The sequence below is a fragment of the Cucurbita maxima genome, unplaced genomic scaffold (genome assembly GCF_002738345.1).
Source record: "Cucurbita maxima cultivar Rimu unplaced genomic scaffold, Cmax_1.0 Cma_Scf00021, whole genome shotgun sequence".
In the NCBI taxonomy this organism is placed as follows: domain Eukaryota; kingdom Viridiplantae; phylum Streptophyta; class Magnoliopsida; order Cucurbitales; family Cucurbitaceae; genus Cucurbita; species Cucurbita maxima.
The window spans coordinates 4,054,412-4,077,232 of NW_019272037.1; the positions used below are offsets into that span (position 1 = coordinate 4,054,412).

A 22,821-nucleotide genomic window follows, 5' to 3' on the forward strand; every position below is an offset into this window, starting at 1 on the left:
GTTGATATTTTCTTTCTTTGGGGGGGGGGGGGGGGGGGNGGGGGGGGGGGATTCTTGTACATAGTGAGGATTTGGGTTTTTCCTCCCCATAAGCAAGGCCTCTGTTTTTTGCTAGTGCGTGCCTTGCCCATTCCCCTGCTTTTGCCAAGCTGTGAAGAACTGTAATTGCCCGTCTCTTTCAGTTTTCTAATACCACAGATGAAGCTTTTTATTACGATTATTCAGTTCTTATTCTTTTAAGACACTCTTGAGTGGTCTAAAAGGTTAGTTTTTCGGGTGCAATGCAATTATTCTGTCTCTTTCATATATTCGATATCAATATCAAAGTTACTCGAAGTCGAATGTCTCTTTTACGCACCTAATTCATTAAGCTTCAATCAAAGCTACTCGAAATCGTACTTGATGGTTGCAAAATCTTGCTAATAAGTTAGGGAAATGAAACTATACAAAAAAAAAAAAAAAAAAAAAAAAAAAAAAAAAAAAAAAAAACAAAAGAAAAAGAAAAAAAAAGTCAAAACTAATATACATCATTATATGGTAATGGTAAATCCAAATAGATTACCACGCACGTACTCCACGTGTCACGTGGGTTCCGGCTATACCCCCAGATTCTGGAACTGACGTGGATTAACAAATTTCCAACTCATCATGGCCCCACATTTAAGCATACGATTCCATTATGTCGGTTATGTTCGATTATATAATTAGTTCAAATAAAATATTTACATAATTGATTAATTTGTAAAATGGGATAGATTAGCTGTGACGTGGCATACAAGTGGTCCACAGCGAACATCACATTTACTTGCACAAAAAGTTTTAAAGAATAGTTGAGAAATAAAAACTTGAAAAATGTGGTGAATTGAGAAATAAAAGAAAGAAATAGATATGAGCGACCAAAATGTAGAGCAATAGTTTGAAGAACAGCTATGAATTGAGATGGTCAATGGAATTTGGGAAAGGAAGGATCCAATCCAATCCAAATCCAAATCGGAGCTCACCTTTTCACACCGGCGCATCTTAGCAATCCACGCGACGTTGAACAGTGGAAGCCGTCCTGAAATTTCAATTCCCAATTCCAACGCGGCGCCAAACAAGTCCAAATCTTCCAAATTTGACGCCAAACCTATGCACCATCCCACACTTGGATTCAATATATTTCGGTGTGCCCTCCCGCTCTCCTTTTTCGCAATCCCATATCCTCATCCTTCCTTTTATACCCGATTGCCTCTCCACTTGTTCCTCGCACCACTTCCATTTTCACTATTTCTTTCTGTATTTCTCCTTACATTCAATGGGTAGGCGCGGATTGTTCGACCTGGAGAGGCATTTTGCGTTCTATGGGGCTTATCATAGCAACCCAACAAATATATTTATCCATATTCTCTTCGTCTGGCCAATATTCTTCACTGCTCTCATGCTCTTCTACTACACCCCTTCCTTCTATTCTTTTCCCAAATGCCCTTGCGGCTTCAATACTGGCCTCGTTGTGAATTTTGGTTCTTTGTTTGCTTTGGTGTATGCCGTTTTCTACGTACTTTTTGATAAGAGAGCTGGATCTCTGGCTGCTTTTATGTGTTTTCTCTGCTGGGTTGGAGCAAGCGTTTTGGCTTTTAAACTTGGATGGACGCTTACTTGGAAGGTAGACGCTAAACCCCCCCTTTTTTTCCCTTCCTCTTTTGATCCTTTTTTGTTTGTTTTATTCTTTGTCGGGTAGGAATCACAATTTAATACTTCACAGATCTTATAATAACCCTATTTAGGTTGTCTGGTTTCTGCTCCAATTCAATTATTCGAACCATTTATGAATCTCAGTTCCCTGTAGTTCTATTCAATTTCTTATGGGGCCGGAACTCATAGTTTTGGTCTGATGTATGAAGGGCTGGCCATGGTGTTGACATAGCTTCTATTGAATTTATGGTTGTACTAGACTACAATTTATTTCTCTTGGTACTGTAGGACAGGTTTCATTTTCGTAGAGGAGAAAGCTTAGTGTGGCATGAAAAAAATAAAATTAGAAAGAAGAAAGATATTTGTTCGAGCTTCTTCCAACTTTATGGTGGTTGTGGGAATTTACTGCTCCTATTTATCCTTCTTTTTTCAGTTTATAAAGATTGTGCTGCCAAATTCATTTGGTCTCGAACCATGAATATCTCAGCTCTTCGTTTAGGCATGTTTGAGAGTAGGTTTGATATGGTTCACTTTGAAAACCCTCCCAAGACATGCTTTTAACCATTTAAGATAAATTTTGATGGTATGAAAATTTGCATTTAAAAGTGGAAAACCAAATATTAAATTGATTTCGAATCATCAACAACATGTTTTACAATGGTTTTAAACATGATAGAAGTGATTTTAACCTTTCAAAATCGCTTATCAAACTCCATGTAACTTCTATCTTTATCATCAACACATTTTCTTGCTATTCTGTTTATATGATGGTGGTTTCTGGTTTTGAAGTTAAAGCAAAGCTAGTTAGGCCAGGTTTAATAACACTTTAATTTGGCAGATGTCTACAAGATTTTCTTAGAAGTTAGAATACTGGTCGACGTTGCTTTCCTTGGATCTGAGTCATCCTTTTGTCGTCCTCATCACATCTCCTTTTCCCTTCCATACAATTTTTTGAGAGGCTTGACAGCATGTTAATGTAATTGTAGTCGGCTAAACTTGATGGACATCAGTGTTGAGGACATTTTTATCCTCTACCTCAACTACTTTTTGTAAGAACTATCTCAAAGGCTTGTGACACATATTTGGGATGAGAAAGCTTGCAGCTTTTGAATTTTGGATCAGTTTGGAGATTCCTTTTGGATAATGTAATTTAAGGCCACCTTTTGAAAAAAAGTCACCACCACTACATTATATGATTCACCGTTTCCTTTTCTTCTTACGACATCATAGTAACTTTGACAGCCACAACCATTTATGTGTTTGTTCGAGTACTCCTTGGCATATTTGGACCCCGTCATTCCATGTCCATAAAGTTTTGAGTACTACTTTGCAAATTATAACTTGTAGCAAACCTAAGGAATCTACAGAACATGATCAAGTTATTGCAGAATCTATAGTCTTGAGCATAAAGCTAAAGTTGGTTATTTTGTAATTTGATATACCAGGTGGTGTTGGCTGCACAGTTGTTCTGCTGGACAAGTCAGTTTATTGGCCATGGGGTGTTCGAGGTAACTAGTTAGTTAAACATCTTAAACATGAACTTGTTTTGCAACCTTAATTCCTGATGGGTTTTGGTTTGATTTTGTAGAAACGGGCACCTGCTCTCATTGACAACCTTGCCCAAGCTTTTCTAATGGCTCCATTCTTCGTTTTGTTGGAGGTTACCTTTGCTGAAACCCCTCCTTGTGCCCTTCTTGGATCAACAATGAAACATTTGAAAATGTAACTAATTTGTTAACTATTTGCAGATTCTTCAAGCTTCGTTCAAATATGAACCATACAATGGATTTCACGCAAGCGTGAAGGCGAAGATGGAAGCCGAGAAGAAAGCTTGGGAAGGAAAGAAAGAAAAGAAAAGCTGTTAGCTTGAATGGAATCCTTTTTTTAGATGTATAAATACGTATATCAGGGTGAATGGAATCCTTTTTTTAGATGTATAAATACGTATATCAAGGTGTGTGGTTTTGATTTGGTTTGTGTGGGAATTGTGTAATTGAGAGCTTGAGATGTACTTAAAAAGAATTGTTGAAGTAATGTTTGTATTTGAATAAGATTAGAAAGCTCCTCATCTCACAACCCAAATGTGGGGATTGGTTTTACATTCTTCTGTTTACATCAGAAAAAGGATGCCGTATAAGTATGGGGAATATTTTCTTTTTGTGCATTCACACCATTATTTTAGTTGATGGATATTTTTGCTTATAAGCTCGTTGTTTTACATTATTATTTAATATCTCTTTTATAACCATTTTATCCTTAAAAAGCAGGATGCTTGGTCAATGCTTCAGTTTGTTTTCTTAATGTTGAGTGTTCATTTAAACAATGTAATATTATAACTATATCATTAATCACCATAGTTAGCTGTTAGTTTAGGGTATTTAACACTACAAGTCACCAAATGGTTTGGCAGCATGCCACCGTTTGCGTTGAGTGAAATAGGAAAGTCGGGCGTGAGTATTCTCTTGTGGAGCTTTACTTCCCTTCACTTCATGTTTCTCATTCTCCTCCCTTTCCTTCAACAGTCTCAACTTCTCCACCTTTCTTCTTTCTCCTTTGTTTTTTTCTTTTTCTTTTCTACTTCCATTCATTTCTGTCTTCTTGCTTCTCTCTCTCTCTCTCTCTCTGTAATCTTTCTCTGTTTTTGTTTTCTACTGCCAGAACCTCTGAACCCACCACACAACTTCAATCTACTTGGAGCTGAAGGACCCATCATTTTCTTTCCCACTTAAAACCTCTGTAATCACTCTTCCATTGGGCTATAAGTTTCGTCCCAAAGATTTTCCAGACAAAATATGGAAGAAAACATGACAGCCTCTGTTCATGACGAATCCCAGATTGTTTTGCCCCCTGGATTTCGGTTTCATCCAACTGATGAAGAGCTTATTTCTCAGTACCTCTGTAAGAAAGTGATGGACGCCAATTTCTCTTGCAAACCCATTGGAGAGGTCGATCTCAACAAGTCTGAGCCTTGGGATTTGCCCTGTAAGATCTCAACTTTTTCATACCCTTTTTCGTTCTTTCTTTGAAATTTACTCATTTTGTTGGCTTTTAATGTTTGGGGTACCTCAGGGAAAGCTAAAATGGGGGAAGGGGAATGGTACTTTTTCTGTTTGAGGGATAGAAAGTATCCCACTGGATTGAGAACAAACAGAGCCACTGAATCAGGGTATTGGAAAGCCACTGGGAAAGATAAAGAGATTTACAGAGGAAAAACGCTTGTGGGTATGAAGAAAACTCTTGTTTTCTATGGGGGAAGAGCCCCAAAAGGTGAGAAATCCAATTGGGTTATGCATGAATTCAGGTTAGAAGGGAAACCCTCTGCCATTAACCTCTCAAGCACTGCAAAGGTACAACCTTCTTTTACAACTTTACCCCCTCTGAATCTCTTGAAATTACAGAGCTGAGCTATCTGTTTTTCTTTTTGCAGAATGAATGGGTGATTTCGAGGGTGTTTCAGAAGAGTTGCGGTGGGAAAAAAGTTCACCTTTCTGGGTTAGTTAAATTGGGTTCTTCTTCCTCTGCTGTGCCGCCATTGAAGGACTCTTCTTCGTCATCAATCAAGATCAATGAATTAGCTCACGTGCCCTGCTTCTCCAACACCATGGATTCTTCTCAAAGAACCCTACCCAAAATAACTGATTGTTCTTTCAATTTCTCTTGCTTTTTGCCCACCATTTTTCCGAGAAACACGCAGCCCACTTCGTTATACAACCCCCAAGCCATCTCTCTCCCTTTAAATTTGCAGTTTCCAGACATGGCTGGAACATTCAAGCCAGAGGGGGAAAGAATCAGTGTCTCACAAGAAACAGGGCTAACTACTGATATGAACAATGAAATCTCTTCTGTTGTTTCTAATCTTGAAATGGGTCGATTGGCATTTGAAAATCAGGACAACCTCTCTGCTTCCCCCGTGCCAATGAACCCCCACATCGCGTGGAATTACTGATAAAATTAAACAAGGTCTGTTTTTAATTGACGCATTATGCGTAAATGACTATTTTGATGTTAGTTTTGGTGTTACGAAAGTGAGGTTGGTCCGTACTTCAATGGCTTCTGTAGCCATTGAAGATGTTATGTTGAGACTTGTAGGTTGAGGTTGAATATCAATATCACAAGGATAATGGATCCCCATCTCAATCTTCTTTCCAAGTATGTGTACGTTTATGTGACAATGGAATGATTACGATTGAGATTGTGTTTCATTAGGCTCGGTTCACATATTAGATATTTGGATCATGTGAGAACGAGACAAGTTTGAGTTGTAGTTATGATTACTTTTAAAAGTTCAAATAATGTGTAATTATACCGGAACTTGTCTCGGTATAATGCTCTATCGATAAATAAGTTGAACAAAGCAACGAATGCCCGATTTCTTTAGCGTATATATATAAATATTTTGTATCTATACATATTATAGTGATTACTTGCCCAATCCATTTTCTCACAAATTTCAATCCATATCCATTTATTCTTAAAGTGGATGATTTTATTGAGAGTTGTAAAGCACTCACAAGTATATATCTTAGTGGTACCTTTTAACTTTTTCAACAATCTAATCGTATAGAAAGTATGTTAGGTTAAATGCACAAACTTGAATCAAAATATACCCTCGTCATGCACCACATCACACTATGTTCATTAACATCGGGAAATCTAACATATTTCATCTTTCTAATAATGGAATGGGAACTTGATGAGTACAACAGTTTCTCAAAACAAAAGCAGCAAAATCAATCCTGTTGATCAACCAACTTAAGCCCCCAGGCCATGTCCTCGCAATGCCTCACATGAGGAACAAGTTTGCCAGTGTCCACTCCCTTCTTAGCCTTGCAGTCATAGAAAGGAGGTGCATGGAAACAGGGCTCCATGGACATGGCTCGTCGGCAGGGTGGATTCGGTGCAGTACGATTCTCGGGATTGTACAATATCCATGGTTTCAGACCGCCAAGACCTTGAGCCACATATCCAAAGGTCGACCATGAACTAGTGACCAGTACATTAGTTGTACTTAACAAATACATCCAATGCCTTCTGGTTATGTATACTCTATTGAACACAACGCTATGTGGGAAACACTCGCATTCTTTATTAAGACCAATCGAGAAGAGAATACAAGACACTGTGTAAAATACTTTTTGGATTTCTTGGATGAATAACCTAGGTAGGGTGAAGGTGTATTTATACTAGAGCCTACGCAATATAAACCTAACAAATCTAAATTTAAATCTAACAAATCTTAATTTTTTTCCTAAAATATATAGATCTCTTCTCGTAAAAATCAGATATCTTTCCTAAAATCTCTACTAAAATAAATATAAAATCCCTTCTTGCACAATTATTGGGCTAGTGATGATATTTCAACACTCCCCAAGCACTAGTCCTCATTCGCTGCACCATGTTGAGCTGGCAGCAAAAACTCTCATGTTTGCCAATATTCAGCCCTTTTGTAAACAAGTCTGACACTTGGTCATCTGTCTTGATCTGCTGCATCTCGATTTCTTCCTTTAGGACCTTTCCTCTAATGAAATGGTAGTGCACCTCCACATGCTTTGTTATAACATAAAACACCAAATTTTCTGATAGGCGAATCGCAAATTGATTGTTGCAATGAAGTGGTATTGGATACTCAATTTTCTGGTGTCAATCTTCCATCAAAAGTTTTAACCATGTATTTTCCTGAGCTGCTCCAACTGCTGCTTTGTAGTTTGCTTCTTTAGTTGACAATGATATTGTTGGTTGTCTTTTGTTACACCAAAAAATTATTCTCGAATCGAGCTTGAATGCATACCTAGTGATTGATCTTCGGGTATCGTGGTCTCCTGTATAGTCGACATCACTATATCCAGCTAGCTTTCAGTCTTCGCTTCTTTTGTATAAACGATCGTAATTGATTGTACCTTTGACATATCTCAAGGTCCGTCGAGCCACATCCAAATGAAGCTTCTTCAGATTTTGCATATATTGATCAATGACTTCAACTTCATTTTCAAATTTCTTCGGTTGGTCCATGCAGAGCTCTCTGTTTAACTCTCCATGCAAGAAAGCATTATTCATATCCATCTGCCATAATTTTCAATCTTTATTTACGATAAGTACTGGAGGAACTTATACGATAATGATCTTTGCCACTGGACTAAACGTTTCATCATAGTCTAGTCCATATTCTTAAGAGAACCCTGAATCTATAGTCTGAGCTTTGTATCTCACAACTGATCCATCCGGGGTACACATTATTTCGTAAGCCCACTTGTAAGATATGAGTTTGGTATCTCTTGGTCTTGGCACTAATTCCCAAGTTTGATTTTGTTCCAGGGCTATAGTTTCTTCCTCCATCGCTTTCTGCTAAGCTGAGTTTTGTGATGCTTCTTCATATGTCTCCGGCTCATTAACTTCGTCTTCTACTGTGTTGGCATACTCTGGATTTTCCTTTAGGATTATTTCTGAATGTCTGAGTTGTTGAGATGTCATTTCATTTTCACTAGACTCGCTTGGTTGAATCACTTCTTGATTTCTTTACTTAACTCAAGGCCCGATAATTCTTCCTTCTCTGAGGGCCACCTCTCTTCCATTGCACTGCTTTGATCGTCAATCATGTGGTTTAAGCATCTTGAATCAATGTTCCAGTCATCCTCGTAATCGATATGCTCTTCCATCATTGCCATGAGTGCTAGCTCGTCTTCTACTATTGGACATAGTATCTCTACATCCCATTCATCCTCTATCTTCTTTTTGGATATTGCCACATTGCTTTCAACCACTTTTTCCTGGACCAACAATCTCTAGACATGTGACCCTTTTGCACCATTTTTTCCGCAATTATAGCAAATACCTTCAAATCCCTTTCCTTGGAAACTCTTGTTGTCGTTCTTCTGAGATTTCTCGGGTTGTGAAGTTCCTTTGTGACTTCTTCTTTTGTCACCATTGTATCCACGCTTGGTAGACGACCTATTATTGCTCCGACTTTCACTTGTGTAGAGTGCTTCTTCTTCACCCTTCAATGTGATGCCTCCCATTTGTTTAGCCACGACTTCTTGGCTGGCTAATATATTTTCGAGCTCTACAAGTGATGGTTGAGTAGGCCATCCTTGTACAGCAGTAATGAAGCTTCGATATTCCGGTCGCAATCCGTGGATTATAATCCTCTTCATTCGAGATTCTACAATGGCGGACTTCGGGTCTAGTTCAGTAATCTCCCGACAAATCGACTTGACCTTGTGGAAGTACTGAGCAATCATCATGTCACGTTGTGAAATTGACAACAACTCATTCTCTAGAAGTTGTAGCCTTGTATCGTTCTTCTTTGAGAACAATATCACGGACGTGTCTCATGCTTCTTTCGGTATCTTGTCATCCCAAATATGTTCTAACATCTCTTCTCCGATTGTGATCTTCAAGGCAAACATTGCTTTGCCTGCTTTGATTCTCCATTTGCGCAAGGCGCCGTTAGAATCCTCCTCTGGCGGCATAGTTTCACACCCTCCAACGATCTCCCAAAGATCTTGTCCTTGTAAATAGGACATCATGCATGTTGCCCACGTGTTGTAGTAGTTGTTGGAGGAATGATTTGGAAATCACCCATCGTGTTGGTCATACCTTAGTAATACCAAACAAGCTCTTTCGACACAAGACTTGCACAGTCACAGACTACTCATGACACAAAAGAAACTCACTCACTACTAATCTCAAGAAATCGTTTTTGATGTGGAAGATCAGACAGAGCTGCAGCCATAGAGCATACTAAGAATTCCAATGCTGAACACAACTCTTTGTGGGAACTCGCAGTCTTTATTAAGACCAACCGAGAAGAGAATACAAGACAGTGTGTATAATACTTTTTAGATTTCTTGGATAAATAAACTATAGGTGGAGGTGTATTTATATTAATCTAGACCTAACAAATCTAAATCTAAATTTAATAAATTTGAATCTTTTTACTAAAATATGTAAATCTAAGAAAAATCGGATATCTTTCTTAAAATCTCTACAAGAATAAATATACAATGATAGTACAATTATTGGGCTTTTGATATATTTCAACCTACTCTTATCAGTTTGCTGGTGTTCCTCGTGACTTTGGTTGGTAGAAACTAACTCTCTCTCCCGTCACCGTCGGACTCTACCAGTAAATATCTTTCAACTTCTCGAAGTAACCAGCGCTCAAGGAAGTTATGAGCACGGCCTTTGACTTTTGATTACCAGCCAGACCGACGACATTTGTTCGCCTTTCCGTTTGTGGCAACAGATTCTCCTTCAGGGTACAGTCCAAAACCTGATCCAAGATGTGTTGAAAAGGTCCAGTTCCTGTATCAAACACTCTAATCTGAATGCCTATTCTTTCACTAGCTCTAGCCAAGTAAGCCTGATAATATCTCGTAATCAGTCCCCAAACTGAATTCACGGGATGAATCAGATATCGACCCAAGAAGTGGAAAACTGTATATTTATTTGGGAAAAGATCATGAAGTTCTTTCTCGAATGATGGGATCAAAAAGAGAGAGGGGACAAAATAGTTGTCTGTTTTCATAACAAGCCAAGGGGATTGGTGCAGAAGAGATTGGTGTTGATCACAGAAAAAAAGCTTGTCATCATCATCATATTCATGGACCAAATGAAGATAAACAAGAGATGGCAAGATCATTCCACTTGGATCTGTGCTCTTATTGTTCTTCAGTATTTTCCCATAGCAATTAGGAGAGTTGTGGTTGAATTTGCTGAATTTATGTTTCAACGGGAAATCTTGGTGCAGCCAATAAACCGAAGAAATAAAGCTACTCGTGAATCGGGATCTATCTTTTAGTGTCTATTCCGGCTTGTCGGTGTTGAGAAGCTTTGTGATCCAGTGATTCAAAACTAAGAATCTTTGCGGGTCTTTTTCTAATGGAAAGTCGAACCACTTTGGCAACTAATGTTTTGATTAACCTTCTACATAAATTGACAGAACTGTCTAATATTTACTCATTACTGGTTATTCCAATTTAGAAAAAGATAACTATCCAAACTGGACAGAGAGAGATAATTATTTCTAACAGTACACAATCTTCTGTTGGAATGTCTTTGAAAATTTGTACTATTTCTTTTTCCATACATTTATAACATACCAATCTTGGACACTATGATATAAATTAATGATTTATATCAACCACTCATAAAAGTGGAAGATTCGAACTTTAACTTATTAGTTGGTAGCATAGGTTAAATAGGTTGAATTAGGTTTATATTAAATTTAATCATCATATCTAAACTTTTAAAAGGTGTGATTTTAATTATACATACAAAATTTCAGATCAATAGATGTAGAATGGAGGTAGAAATGTTGTAGGGCTAAAAATATAAATATAGAAATTAGAATGGACATGAAGTTTAGAAACTATAATAAATAAATAAATAAGGTAAAGAAGGTAACAACATGGAAATAGTATTTTGAAATTAAAATTCATGAAGAAAGAAGTCAAAAATCTAAAATTTATCGTCAAAAGAAGACATTTGAATCCCTCGCTCTCATGTCAGCAAGATAGAAGGCCAAGCATTGGCGATAAGCAATCCCTGAATTCGTACCGCTCTCCTCATCCACTCATTTCTTTTATCCATTTTTAATTCTTGCTTTACCATTTGTTGTTTAGATTTGGTAGTCTTACATTTTTCATGCTGGAGGGAATGAGAGCGGAACAACCCATTTTCATTGTTTGAATCTTTACCCAACCTTTGAAACCCGGAAAGGGTTCTTCGGTCGATACTCCAAAATGGCCGTTGCTTCGTTATGTCAATCCACTATGCAACCCCAGGTGAGTGGCTTTATCGGAGGCCTCACTTTTCAGAAACCAGCTCTTTCTCAACCTACCTCTCTTCCCTTTTCGAGGTAATTTGATTTATGGGGTGCCCTCTTTCTTATTCATCTGTTCGATTACTTTAAGCCTCCTTGTGGGCTATGGAATCAGTTTCACAGCCGTTGCAAATCCTTGACTGTATATGAATTATAGTTTGTATATGGCAATTGATGCAGCTTTGACTTCCCCTTTGTCTTCTGGTTCATAATCATGGTATGAGGTGATAATTTAGCGGTCTCTTTAAAATTCTGAGATTGAACAAACGAGCTTTATGGATTTGTGTATTTTCTTTGCTATCTATGTGATTTGATTTGTGGGTTTTGAAATTGAGTAGATTTTATGACACCCATTGCGATTTTTGGTTCCACTTCCAACCCAGCTAGATAAAGATTTGCCGATTGTCTCCCACTTTGTACTCTATTTTTCTTCTGTACTTTCTGTGTGGATGGAGAAATGGATTATATTTATGAACAACTATTTGGTATCCATTGTTCTCCTGTTCACTTTGTGTTGCTACTAATTTTCTAGGAGGAGGTTCAGAAATGTGGCAAAAGCTTCAGCTCGGGTTGATAAATACTCAAAATCTGATATAATCGTCTCTCCCTCCATCCTCTCTGCTAACTTTGCAAAATTGGGAGAGCAGGTTCTCTTCAGTGTTCTAAACTTTCCGTTATTTTAGTTTGTTTTGCTGTGCACTTCCGACTAATTTATACAATTGATTGACATTCTCATCTTTGGTAGGTGAAAGCAGTGGAACTGGCAGGTTGTGATTGGATTCATGTTGACGTAATGGATGGTCGTTTTGTTCCAAATATCACAATTGGACCTCTTGTCGTTGATGCTCTACGCCCTGTGACAGATCTTCCTTTAGATGTGCATTTGGTATGCTTCTTTCTCATTTTGATTCCCCTTGGTGTTAGCAGTGATTCTTAAGTGCTTCTGTTAACATAAAGTCAAAGCACTGTAGATGATTGTGGAGCCCGAGCAGCGTGTGCCAGACTTTATAAAGGCTGGTGCCGATATTGTCAGCGTTCATTGTGAGCAATCTTCCACAATCCATCTGCACCGTACCCTTAATCAAGTAAGATTTCCTCCTCCATAACGTTGTACACGTTTTCGTTTATAGTAAGATATATATACAAATGAAAAAGAAATGCAAAATCCAACATGTAGTTTACAACAATAGAATATGTAGTTTAGTGGTTTATGGCTGCTTTATGGCTGAGTTGGGAATGAAAATGAGTTTCATTTTAGACGGAAAGGCATATATCTTTATTTATTCATAATGGCCACTCCTTTAAATATGATTCAGATAAAAAGTCTTGGAGCTAAAGCTGGAGTGGTCCTAAATCCTGCTACTTCACTCACCACAATAGAATATGTCCTTGACGGTGACTCCCTCTCTCTCCCCCCATATGTAATTGCTGACATGTTCCACTGTGACCATTATTAGAAAGGGTTGGAATGTTTGGAATGATGTTATCTGTTCCGTGGTGTTATTTTTAAGAATTTTGACATGAATTTAGGGAAGAAAAATGACCAGTTGATTGGATTGGAGGTTAAAAGTGGAGATATCTATCTTGGAGGTTAACAATTCCCTTTCCCTGTTTACAGTGGTTGATTTAGTCTTAATTATGTCGGTAAATCCTGGTTTTGGTGGGCAAAGCTTTATTGAGAGCCAAGTGAAGAAAATCTCAGAATTAAGAAGATTATGTGCTGAAAAGGTACAATTTCCCTCTTCGCTAGCTTTTTCCATCACTTGCAAAGATTTAAAACCCAAACCCATTGACATTTCATTTGCTTTGTTGCAGGGAGTGAACCCATGGATTGAAGTGGACGGTGGAGTCGGTCCGGGCAATGCATACAAGGTGCATACAGTAACATTTCCCAAAACAGCAACTTTTATTACATGAGTTTCTAAAGCAAGTTCTGGATTGCCACCCTGATTGCAGGTCATTGAGGCTGGAGCCAATGCTTTAGTTGCAGGTTCTGCTGTTTTTGGAGCTAAAGATTATGCTGAGGGTATGATCCATACACTTCTTTCCACCCCTCCCTCTCACATTTTAATTAAATTATGCCCTCAACTCCATTCTTGAACAGCCATAAAAGGAATCAAGACAAGCAAAAGGCCCCAGGCAGTTCCAGTATGAAAGTGACTTGTACAAGATCTGAATTGCTTCAGCTGATAATAGTATTGTTGTGTTATTCATTGCCATGTAAGTTGTTCTTTATGATCTTGATAGATAGTATTCTGCTGCTACGATGCTACCTGATCTTACCGCTTGTTTCTTCTTCTAAATGCAGAGAGAATTTGCAGCTGAATATATCAGAAGGTTGTGTTCTTCAAGCTCTTATCTCAGACATGGTTGCCATCTCCACAGAAGAAGCCTGTAGATTGCCACTTGAAGATTTGTTATGTACTATAACATCCGAGTACAAATTCCATAATATAAACTTGGGAGAAATATCTATTGTCCAATAAAATCTTCTTCTTAGGATATTTTTATCCTTTATTTTTTAAAAAAACTTATTTTGTCTCTAAATTCACGACTTCAGACGGTTCATGAGCATTTTCGGTCTGAGTCGGGTTTGCAACATGCCAAACCGGCAGTCCTTTTAACGGTTCATGAGACATCCGTAAGCATTGGTATCTCTGAGCAATGCTGTGATCCATGTGTGCAAGTTGTGGTGTTCTGGATGAACCGTATAAAGTGTTTGAAGAAACACTTTTGTCTTGGTCTAGCATTATCACTGGGTTTGCGGAACAGGTCTGTGGAGAAGAAGCCAAACAATGCTGTATGGGAGCACTTCTCAGCAGCTGTAGAATTCACAACAATTTGCTTTCGTAGTCGATCCCAGCAACCAAGTTGCTGGATACTTCATGCTCCTAGCGATTGTTTACGCAACCAGAGAAGCCTGGGTGGAGAATGAAACCTTTATTTTAACTAAGTTGTACTATCTCTTTGTTTTGTACTCAGATTTAGCAAAAAATTAATTTTTTTATTTTAAAAAATGAAGCTTGTAAACATCACTTTCACTTAATTTTTTTTTTTTTTTTTTTTTNAAATGAAGCTTGTAAACATCACTTTCACTTAATTTTTTTTTTTTTTTTTTTCTGTTATCCAATTTTTACCGATATTTAAAAAAATCAAACCGAAATTTAATCAAACTTAATATCACAAATAAACTGTATACAGCGTGAATTACCATACCCAATCTCGAAAAGTTTTATACTTTTGAGAAAAGGAAGAAAAAGGTAAAAGAGAGAGACACGTGGGCTGACCTGGCTGGACACTGCTGGCATGCCACGTCGATTGCCAACACTTCTGGTCCTCCCATGCCAATACCAAAATTTAGAATATTTATGAAAAGAATAATTTGGTGAGAGAAAATGGAAATGGGCAATGGGTCACATTTCATTTGGTTCATTGGAGAAGATCTGCAGGTGACGTGGCTTCTTCGCTATCTCTACATAACTATCCAAACCTCACCATTTCAATATCCCCTTTTGCACTTTTTTAATCTTTCCTCTCTTCTGGTTTTGCCTTCGCTATCGTGAGCTTCAGCTTTCATCAATCTCATCCCTCCATCCCCCACCATTTTCGATCAACGCGGTGCATTTTAGCCTCAGAAGCTGATCGAGCTAAGATATTTGTTTTTCCGAAAAGAAGAAAAAATTTAGAAAAAAATTACAAAAACACAGAGACAGCAAAAGCTTCGTAGATTTTTATCTTCTTTTGCCTTCGCTTGCGGCTCGCCGTAAACCCCCGGAAGAATACACATCCAGACGTCTGCTAACATGCGCTTTCTCCGGTGAAGCGGGTTTTTTTTTTTTTTTTTTAAACTTTTTTATTCATTTCTGGTTGTCACGTTTGATCTTCGCCTCTCCGACCTCCCGGAAGCATTAGTTTGCCCTTTGCGGAGGAGTGTAATTTGTACAACTTAAAGCGATTGATAACCGGTTGCACAGTCTCATGAGCTTTTAACAGATGGTTTCTTTTTGGTTTGATTCTGGTGTGGTGGGTGTTTAATGAGATGGGTGATCTTCTGATTCGTGAATGAAGTCGGTGATCGAAACCCTAACCCTAATTTGGATTCTGTGGGAAGGTTGAAGAAACTGCGGATGGAACTTCTCTAGTATGTATTTAACCTTTTGGTGTGTTTCCTTTTCTCTTTTCTTTCTTTTTTGGGCTATAGTTGATTGCTTTTATTTAGGAAGGGAATCGCGTTTTGTATAGGTCCTGGTTCATCGGTTATGGATTGCAAGGAGCTCAATTTGAACGAAGATTGTGGTGCCTGTGGTAGCGGGGTAAAAAATGGAGGAGATGCGTTTATAGACAGGAGCAAAGTGAGGATTTTGCTGTGCGATAATGATTCAAAAAGTTCAGAAGAGGTTTTCAAGCTTCTTTTGAAATGTTCCTACCAGGGTACATGTTTTATTCTTATTTTTCTCCTTCCCCCCCTTCCTTAATAGAATCGTCCGGATGCTAGAAGTAATGCATGATAGGTAGTCGTTTCATCTACTGAAATTCCTGAATGATTTTTGAGGCTTAAGACTTCGATTAGGTTTATTACAGTATCTAAAAGTTGCTCGTGATACTATGGGATTGGGTGTAAGTCTAAATTCTAAGATCTTCTGTTACTACTGTCCTATTCTACAGGTAGCAATTGTTTTATTGGTTCACTGGCCTCTAGCTTTCTACATAATTTGCAATAATAGTAATTGACAGGAATGGTCAACTACTTCACTGATATAAGGTGTTCTTTTTGTTGGCAGTCATTTCCGTGAGCTCAGCTAGACAGGTCATCGATGCTTTGAATGCGGAGGGACCTGAAATTGATATTATACTCTCAGAAGTTGACCTGCCAATGGCCAAAGGTATGAAAATGTTGAAGTATATCACCCGGGATAAAGAGCTCCGGCGCATTCCTGTTATCAGTAAGTTCTGGTTAACTGCCGATTTATCACACTGTTAATATTTCTAAATTAATAGAATGATCTGATTCTTCTCTGGTTTTTTTTTTTTGGCCTTCTTTGTAAGTGATGTCAACACAAGATGAAGTCCCTATTGTCGTTAAGTGCTTGAGGCTTGGAGCAGCCGACTATCTTGTAAAGCCTTTACGGACAAATGAGCTATTAAACTTGTGGACGCATATGTGGAGAAGAAGACGCATGGTTTGCCTCTATTTTCAAGCATTTGTAGTAATTTTCTCAAATAGAATTTGGTTGTGCATCAGTTGCAAATAGACATGCAATCGAAGTGTCTAGGGAATTGGATCGGCAGATGATGTATATCATTGTAATTTATTACTTCCCTAGTATCTAGCTGGTCAACGCCTGGTGTTTGCAGACCCTTCCTTTTCTTGTACGAAAATATTCAATTTCATCTCACCCTACCGTCTATCTGTTTTATGATGGCAGCTTGGACTGGCAGAAAAAAACATTTTGAACTATGAATTTGATTTGGTGGCATCAGACCCAAGTGATGCCAACACAAATAGTACTACTTTGTTCTCGGATGACACTGATGACAAGTCACGTAGGAGCACAAATCCAGAGATGGGAGTTGCAACACTCCAGGAAGATGAGGTTGGTATATTATGATTTTTTGAAGTTTTTTTGGTAAGTGTTTTTTTGACGCATTGAAATGATGGTGCGGTATGAAGTACTATATTATGAGGTTGCTTTCTGTCCTTACACAGTTTGAATGTTTTTCTTTTCTTGAGGGCCTAAGAGATGCTTTTAAAGCCTAAATAAATATTGTATGTTGCCTACAGTTTTGGATAAAATAATAAGTAAAATGAAATAATACTATTTCGATGTTCATTTATTTTTATTTTCTTTTGAAAACCAATTTTCAGTTATTCTGAGTTTTAGATTGCATGTTATTCTTGATTGTTGAGTTAAATTATGGACTTAATGACGAGTTCCCTTCTTATTTGAAGTTTTCGTTTTCCTCAATTTTGCCACTAATTCCTACCAGAAGTATCGTAAATAGGTTGAGAAAAAACTTATTTCTTTAATGCTTGACCGGTTTATCTGAGGATTATGAAGTACGGTTACATGGAAATCCTTATTTATTTATTTATTATTTTATGGACGCCATCTATATTTTACCCTCAACTGGGAACTTCATTTCAATGGCGTGTACTCATCCTTTTCAGTCTGGTATTGCTGCCGCACTGGTAGAACCTCCTGCTGTTCATACAGTGGAACATCAGCCAGATGTACCTGGAATTAGCGAGCGCCGAATCGGTAAGCTAGTGATCAAATTAACCTGCTCTTTCATTAGCATAATGTTGAAAATAGTCCAAAAAGTTTCCATTGGAATGTAGCAAATAGTGTCACTTCTGCTAGAAACATGCGATAAATGCTAACATGGCTTTATCTTTTGTTATAATTAGCTGATTCTCTGTTAACTTTTTTCTTCCACCTTTTTTTTAGTTTGTAATATAATCTTTTCTGTAATGTTGCAGGGCAAACATCCTCATGCCCCAGAAAGAGTGAACTAAAGATTGGGGAATCATCCGCATTCTTTACGTATGTCAAATCAAGAAGTGTGAAGACTAAGGCAGTAGACGTTGAGGACAATGGCAAACGACTTTGGCTGGATGAAAATCATCAAGAAAAAACTGGTCAGCCTGTAGTTCGTCTTCCCCCAATACCAGAAAGTGTGGAGGCCCTGGAAAGCCATTCACAAGGAGACGAAATCCCAAGTAGTACTAGTTTTCCTGATTCTTTTTCTGTGGAGAGATCTTGTACGCCACCTGCTGGCTCAGGAGTTCACAAGGAAAGGAGCTTCAATGAAGAAAATTGCTCTCAAGTGCATGTGCAACCGCCAAATGGATCTCAACTTGATATTTCAGGCCTACCTGTGCAAACACAAACTGCTTATCCTTTCTATACGCCAGAAGGTATGATGTCGGCGCAACTGTACCACAAGAACTTGCACGATATGCATAATCATGCGGCAATGATGTCACAGTACGGTCATTTTCATCATTGCCCTCCCAATGTAAGTGGGGTGGCATCTTATCCTTATTACCCCATGAATATATGTTTACAACCTGGTCAAATGCCCGCTGCTAATAATACTCATTCATGGCCATCTTTTGGAAATGCATTGTCCAATGAAGCGAAATCAAACAAATTTGATAGAAGAGAGGCAGCACTGATTAAATTTAGGCAGAAAAGGAAAGAGCGGTGTTTTGATAAGAAGATTAGGTATGTTAATAGGAAGCGACTTGCAGAAAGGAGGCCCCGTGTGCGGGGTCAGTTTGTGAGAAAGGTAAATGGTGTCAATGTAGATCTTAATGGACAACCTGCATCTGCTGATGATGTCGAGGATGAAGACGAGGAGGAGCAACTATCAAGGGATTTCTCTCATGAGGATGATGGTTTAGGATATTAGAAAAGATATGCTGACCAAGTGACCAAGGAAATTCATTTGGTGGAATGGTTGAGTGGCCTTAATATCCCTGGAAGACCTGAAATTTATGCTCTTAAAGTTTTATGAATATTACTCGTTCCTGTATGGTTTACGATGGAATATTTATGAAGAATGCGTAACCACTTTAATCCAGGGAAGCAAGCAAGTGCGCATGTTTACTGCATGCACTCATTGTTGGCAGGAGATCCAATTCTGCTGTTACTACATGATCATTTGCTTGCACCAGGTCCTAGTAGCCCTATGGTAACTGGTGTCTGGAAGCTGCATCTCTTGAGATTAATTTTACCCGGTCTTGCTGCTCATGCAGTTCCTAAGCAGGGGGGGTCTTGATGCCCAAAGTACACGTGCCTCAATATCATCTCCCTGGTAAAACTGAAATGGGTCGAATCAATCAATAGAGAATTTGACCTACACTGGACATTTGCAGAGAAGAATAGCTTGTTGGAAATTCGTCCAAATGAAGCCTAGATCTTGCCTTACCCCCAATCCCAACTTATGTGGTTTGTGAAAGATGGACCAATTTTATCCAAACTGTGAACTATTTTTCATGTGATTTGTCTGATAAGCCGATGAAAGATGTGTTCATAAAATTATTTGTTAAGGCTGTGGGAACTTGATTCTGTAGTTCCAGAGCACAGCCAGCAACTTGAATTGTAAAGTCCCATATTTGTTTGGGATGCTATTGTTTTACTGGAGGAAATGTGAACCTGCATTTACGTTTCAATAAGGTTGCACTGGATCAGTTTTTATGGGAAGACATGTTCTTCAGGTACTACTTGGTTTAGTTTAACATTGCAGGAAAATCATATGTATTTACAAATCCAATATACTGGTGCATAAGATAAGCTTCCCAGGAAGTTGGTAGCTGGCAATATAAATACTTCTAATGGCATATGGATATTGGAAAAACTACTGAAAAAATGAAACAAAAGTAATCTATATTCCATCCACCTCCTTACTGATAATCTGTCTTTGTGGAACACAAACATATTCATGCCGTTTAAGGCGTACATGGTGTCTTGAAATCTCGCTCTGCGCGTTATAAAATAATGTTAAAAGAAGAACCGAAGGGAGAATGAGACAAACGTTTGGAACATCCAAGTTTGGTAAGGATGGTTGCCCATTCTTTTTTAACTGTCTTATCAAACGGATAGGTCTGGTTGGTTGGAGCAATGGCGCAGGAGGAGGAAGAGGGAGTGGAAGCTTCCATCTCAGTGGGATTTAGAGATGATATTTGTTATGAGTAGGTTGTTGTTTCGTTTGATCCAGATGATGGAGACTGGTGTGAGCATTATTCTTCTTCTTATTATTAATCTTCGGCTGCCAAACCAATTAATTGACGATGGAGACTGTTGTTTGTTAACTGCAGCAGCTTTTGGTTTCCACTTCTCTTTCATTTCCTCTTCCTTCTCACACGCAATATTCTCCTTCTCCTACCTCACAGAATGCTACCCCAACTCTCAAAATGTGAACCAAACAACTAAATAACCTTCAATATGCTTATAACCCTCAAATCTTTACCTCCGCCCTCTTTATGTATCTCCCTAATATTATATATTATACCCAAAGTCTTACCTAATATTATATATACACACAATATTATATTGGTTTGTAAAACGTGGCTTCTAAAAATTTGTCTACGATTTAAAAAATGTATATATATAGATATAGTTAGACAATATCCATCTGTTCTAACTATAAGTTTAATGTTTGTTTGTTTTTGCTTTGCTTTCACTTTTTGTATTGAAATATTTAAATTTCTTCTTCTTCTTCTTTTGTTGGGTTAGTGAGCACATTAAACCTATCGTCCTAACACAATCTAAAACTGTAATGTACAGAACCGGTAGGATTATACTTTAAAGGATCCTTATTTATATATAATGTACCATTTGGGTGTTAATGAATCTTCATGTAGTAATAAGGTTCGAGAAAGTATTCTGTTTTCGTTGTGCAATATACTAGAGCCAACCTGAGCATTGGTTACGTCATATATCTTTGATCTGAAAGTTGGATTTTAGAGGTTCAAGTCGCCACCTTCATATATTGTTAACCTGACAAATTACGGGAAAAATGTTTAAAATGACTATAGGGTCAATAGTTTGAAAAACAACATGTACCAATTAAGCTAACACCATCAAATAAAATTAAAAAAAAAAAATGTGGTTGAAACTAACTTTTTGAAAAACCAAATGATCAAAACAACCCATCTAACCAAGTTGATCAAAATGAGAAAACCAACCACCATTTTGAATGGCAAAATGTATGGGAAAACCCCCAAAATGAAACAACTAATTTTATTGAATATTAATTATGTAAAATTGATGAATTTGCTCAATAAGATCAAAACCATCAAGTTGGGTCTTCTTGGCTTTGTCTAGTTATATATTATGTTCTCAATTATTTGATTTTGAGTTGCCTCTCCTATAATTAACCCCAAAGTTAAGCAGTGATTAAGAATATATATATATATATATATACGTTATTTGAGGGAATTAGGTGGGGGTAATTAGGAGGGTGATTAGGAGGGGAGAGGAGATGAAAGAAGGAAGAGGTTGTAGGTTAGAAACTTAGGAAATAAAGACGTTGAAAGGAGAACGAAAATGAGTGTAGGAAGCAAGGTGTTGTCACAGTTGGATTACTTATATATTGTTATTCGTTAGAGTGTGTTAAGGGTTTTCAATATTTGATCTGATCAAATCAGAGGCGAGGTGGGTTTGGTTTAGAATGTGCAGCAGAGGCCACTGGAGACCTGCCGAAGACGACAAGCTTCGGGAGCTGGTGGAGCGATACGGGCCTCATAACTGGAACGCCATAGCTCAAAAGCTTCAAGGAAGATCCGGTACGTACGTAGGTATATGAATTGATTGTGCCTAGGTAGGGAGGAATGAATGAATGAATGAATGAATTAACGTGGAAGTTCCTTCAGGGAAGAGCTGCCGGCTGAGATGGTTCAATCAGTTGGATCCTCGAATCAACAGAAGCCCGTTCACAGAAGAGGAAGAGGAGAGGCTAATGGCGTCCCACAGGGTTCATGGGAACAGATGGGCCATTATTGCAAGGCTGTTTCCTGGCCGCACTGACAACGCCGTCAAGAACCACTGGCATGTCATCATGGCTCGCAAGTCCAGGGACAGCTCCAAAGCCAAAGCCAAAGCCAAAGCCAAAGCCAAAGCCATAACCAAAACCCAAACCCTAAGCCCATCATCTCAAAGTCACCTTCTCTTGTCTTCCTTTCTGCAAACGTCATGTCCACCAAACAACGCTTCCCTCTTTCTCAACCACTCTCTATATCCAAACCCCATTTCTTCATTCATCCCCAAACCAACTGGTAAAGACTAATGCTACTATTTCATTGAGTAAAATTAAAATCCTCCTCCTCCTCCTCCTACCTATAATTATTATATATGTGTTTGTTTGAGCAGATAGAAGCGTGGAGTTTTACGACTTTCTCCACCTAAACGCTGAGTCCATTAACGCAAGTGAAGTGATAGACAACTCAAGAAAAGAGGATTATGAAGAGGTGAACCAAGAAGCCACTGCCACCGCCGCCCGCCCGCTATTTCCGTTCATTGATTTCTTTTCTGCCCAAACCTCCAACTCCGTCTCATCCTCACATAATTAATACTACTAAACCAATCTCCTTCCTCCTTCCTATCCCACGTCTTACATATCCTCTAACTCATTTGGGTGATCGATCATGAGATCACATATACATGTATGCATAAATATATTATATATTGTACACAAACTTTGACACTTACATTAGATTCACTACAACACCTCCACTCTTATTATTTGCCCTTCATTTCTATTTCATTCGCTTCAAATTACAGCCTACTCCGCGTTCAGATATATCACACTCGTTGCAATTTAAA

At 38.2% G+C, this 22,821-nt stretch overlaps 5 protein-coding genes and 1 pseudogene across 9 annotated transcripts; 5 read left to right on the forward strand and 1 right to left on the reverse strand.

Moving 5' to 3' along the window:
* Positions 1-878: 878 nt before the first annotated feature.
* On the forward strand, positions 879-3,876 carry LOC111495075 (uncharacterized endoplasmic reticulum membrane protein YGL010W-like). Of its 3 annotated transcripts, XM_023144945.1 has the most exons (6): positions 879-1,087; positions 1,119-1,642; positions 3,117-3,179; positions 3,260-3,331; positions 3,420-3,581; positions 3,626-3,876. In XM_023144945.1, exons 1-5 carry the CDS (start codon positions 940-942, stop codon positions 3,534-3,536), a joined length of 924 nt encoding a protein of 307 aa, XP_023000713.1. In that variant the 5' UTR covers positions 879-939; the 3' UTR covers positions 3,537-3,581; positions 3,626-3,876. The 3 variants fall into 3 exon arrangements, with proteins under 3 accessions (XP_023000713.1, XP_023000712.1, XP_023000714.1); XM_023144944.1 differs by having other exon boundaries at positions 3,420-3,876; XM_023144946.1 differs by having other exon boundaries at positions 879-1,642; positions 3,420-3,876.
* Positions 3,877-4,060: 184 nt separating this feature from the next.
* Positions 4,061-5,873, forward strand: LOC111495073 (NAC domain-containing protein 100-like). The gene is made up of 3 exons (XM_023144943.1): positions 4,061-4,653; positions 4,741-5,018; positions 5,099-5,873. The coding sequence occupies exons 1-3, from the start codon at positions 4,464-4,466 to the stop codon at positions 5,615-5,617; spliced, it is 987 nt and encodes a 328-aa protein (XP_023000711.1). The 5' UTR covers positions 4,061-4,463; the 3' UTR covers positions 5,618-5,873.
* A 389-nt stretch (positions 5,874-6,262) lies between these two features.
* On the reverse strand, positions 6,263-10,598 carry LOC111495078 (annotated as a pseudogene).
* A 598-nt stretch (positions 10,599-11,196) lies between these two features.
* On the forward strand, positions 11,197-13,999 carry LOC111495357 (ribulose-phosphate 3-epimerase, chloroplastic-like). Its single transcript, XM_023145350.1, has 10 exons — positions 11,197-11,527; positions 12,024-12,138; positions 12,237-12,377; positions 12,463-12,576; positions 12,808-12,886; positions 13,110-13,219; positions 13,307-13,363; positions 13,448-13,517; positions 13,596-13,711; positions 13,800-13,999. Exons 1-9 carry the CDS (start codon positions 11,412-11,414, stop codon positions 13,643-13,645), a joined length of 852 nt encoding a protein of 283 aa, XP_023001118.1. The 5' UTR covers positions 11,197-11,411; the 3' UTR covers positions 13,646-13,711; positions 13,800-13,999.
* Positions 14,000-14,928: 929 nt separating this feature from the next.
* Positions 14,929-19,688, forward strand: LOC111495216 (two-component response regulator-like APRR1). 3 transcript variants are annotated; one of them, XM_023145156.1, is made up of 7 exons: positions 14,929-15,651; positions 15,734-15,922; positions 16,273-16,434; positions 16,538-16,671; positions 16,918-17,085; positions 17,661-17,751; positions 17,973-19,688. In XM_023145156.1, exons 2-7 carry the CDS (start codon positions 15,751-15,753, stop codon positions 18,905-18,907), a joined length of 1,662 nt encoding a protein of 553 aa, XP_023000924.1. In that variant the 5' UTR covers positions 14,929-15,651; positions 15,734-15,750; the 3' UTR covers positions 18,908-19,688. The 3 variants fall into 3 exon arrangements, with proteins under 3 accessions (XP_023000924.1, XP_023000923.1, XP_023000922.1); XM_023145155.1 differs by having other exon boundaries at positions 14,929-15,632; positions 15,711-15,922; XM_023145154.1 differs by having other exon boundaries at positions 14,930-15,632.
* A 1,824-nt stretch (positions 19,689-21,512) lies between these two features.
* On the forward strand, positions 21,513-22,706 carry LOC111495269 (transcription factor MYB52-like). Its single transcript, XM_023145235.1, has 3 exons — positions 21,513-21,785; positions 21,873-22,274; positions 22,369-22,706. Exons 1-3 carry the CDS (start codon positions 21,671-21,673, stop codon positions 22,566-22,568), a joined length of 717 nt encoding a protein of 238 aa, XP_023001003.1. The 5' UTR covers positions 21,513-21,670; the 3' UTR covers positions 22,569-22,706.
* The last annotated feature ends 115 nt before the right edge of the window (positions 22,707-22,821 follow it).

Coding starts and splice junctions, on each gene's coding strand:
- LOC111495075 (XM_023144944.1), top strand. CDS start 940: ATGGTCAATGGAATTTGGGAAAGGAAGGATCCAATCCAATCCAAATCC. Junction 3,180..3,259: donor TTGGCCATGGGGTGTTCGAG/GTAACTAGTTAG, acceptor TTGATTTTGTAG/AAACGGGCACCTGCTCTCAT. Junction 3,332..3,419: donor CATTCTTCGTTTTGTTGGAG/GTTACCTTTGCT, acceptor AACTATTTGCAG/ATTCTTCAAGCTTCGTTCAA.
- LOC111495073 (XM_023144943.1), top strand. CDS start 4,464: ATGGAAGAAAACATGACAGCCTCTGTTCATGACGAATCCCAGATTGTT. Junction 4,654..4,740: donor TGAGCCTTGGGATTTGCCCT/GTAAGATCTCAA, acceptor GGGGTACCTCAG/GGAAAGCTAAAATGGGGGAA. Junction 5,019..5,098: donor ACCTCTCAAGCACTGCAAAG/GTACAACCTTCT, acceptor TTCTTTTTGCAG/AATGAATGGGTGATTTCGAG.
- LOC111495357 (XM_023145350.1), top strand. CDS start 11,412: ATGGCCGTTGCTTCGTTATGTCAATCCACTATGCAACCCCAGGTGAGT. Junction 12,887..13,109: donor AATAGAATATGTCCTTGACG/GTGACTCCCTCT, acceptor CCCTGTTTACAG/TGGTTGATTTAGTCTTAATT. Junction 13,518..13,595: donor AGCTAAAGATTATGCTGAGG/GTATGATCCATA, acceptor ATTCTTGAACAG/CCATAAAAGGAATCAAGACA.
- LOC111495216 (XM_023145156.1), top strand. CDS start 15,751: ATGGATTGCAAGGAGCTCAATTTGAACGAAGATTGTGGTGCCTGTGGT. Junction 16,435..16,537: donor CCGGCGCATTCCTGTTATCA/GTAAGTTCTGGT, acceptor CTTCTTTGTAAG/TGATGTCAACACAAGATGAA. Junction 17,086..17,660: donor CAACACTCCAGGAAGATGAG/GTTGGTATATTA, acceptor CATCCTTTTCAG/TCTGGTATTGCTGCCGCACT.
- LOC111495269 (XM_023145235.1), top strand. CDS start 21,671: ATGTGCAGCAGAGGCCACTGGAGACCTGCCGAAGACGACAAGCTTCGG. Junction 21,786..21,872: donor AAAGCTTCAAGGAAGATCCG/GTACGTACGTAG, acceptor AAGTTCCTTCAG/GGAAGAGCTGCCGGCTGAGA. Junction 22,275..22,368: donor ATTCATCCCCAAACCAACTG/GTAAAGACTAAT, acceptor TTGTTTGAGCAG/ATAGAAGCGTGGAGTTTTAC.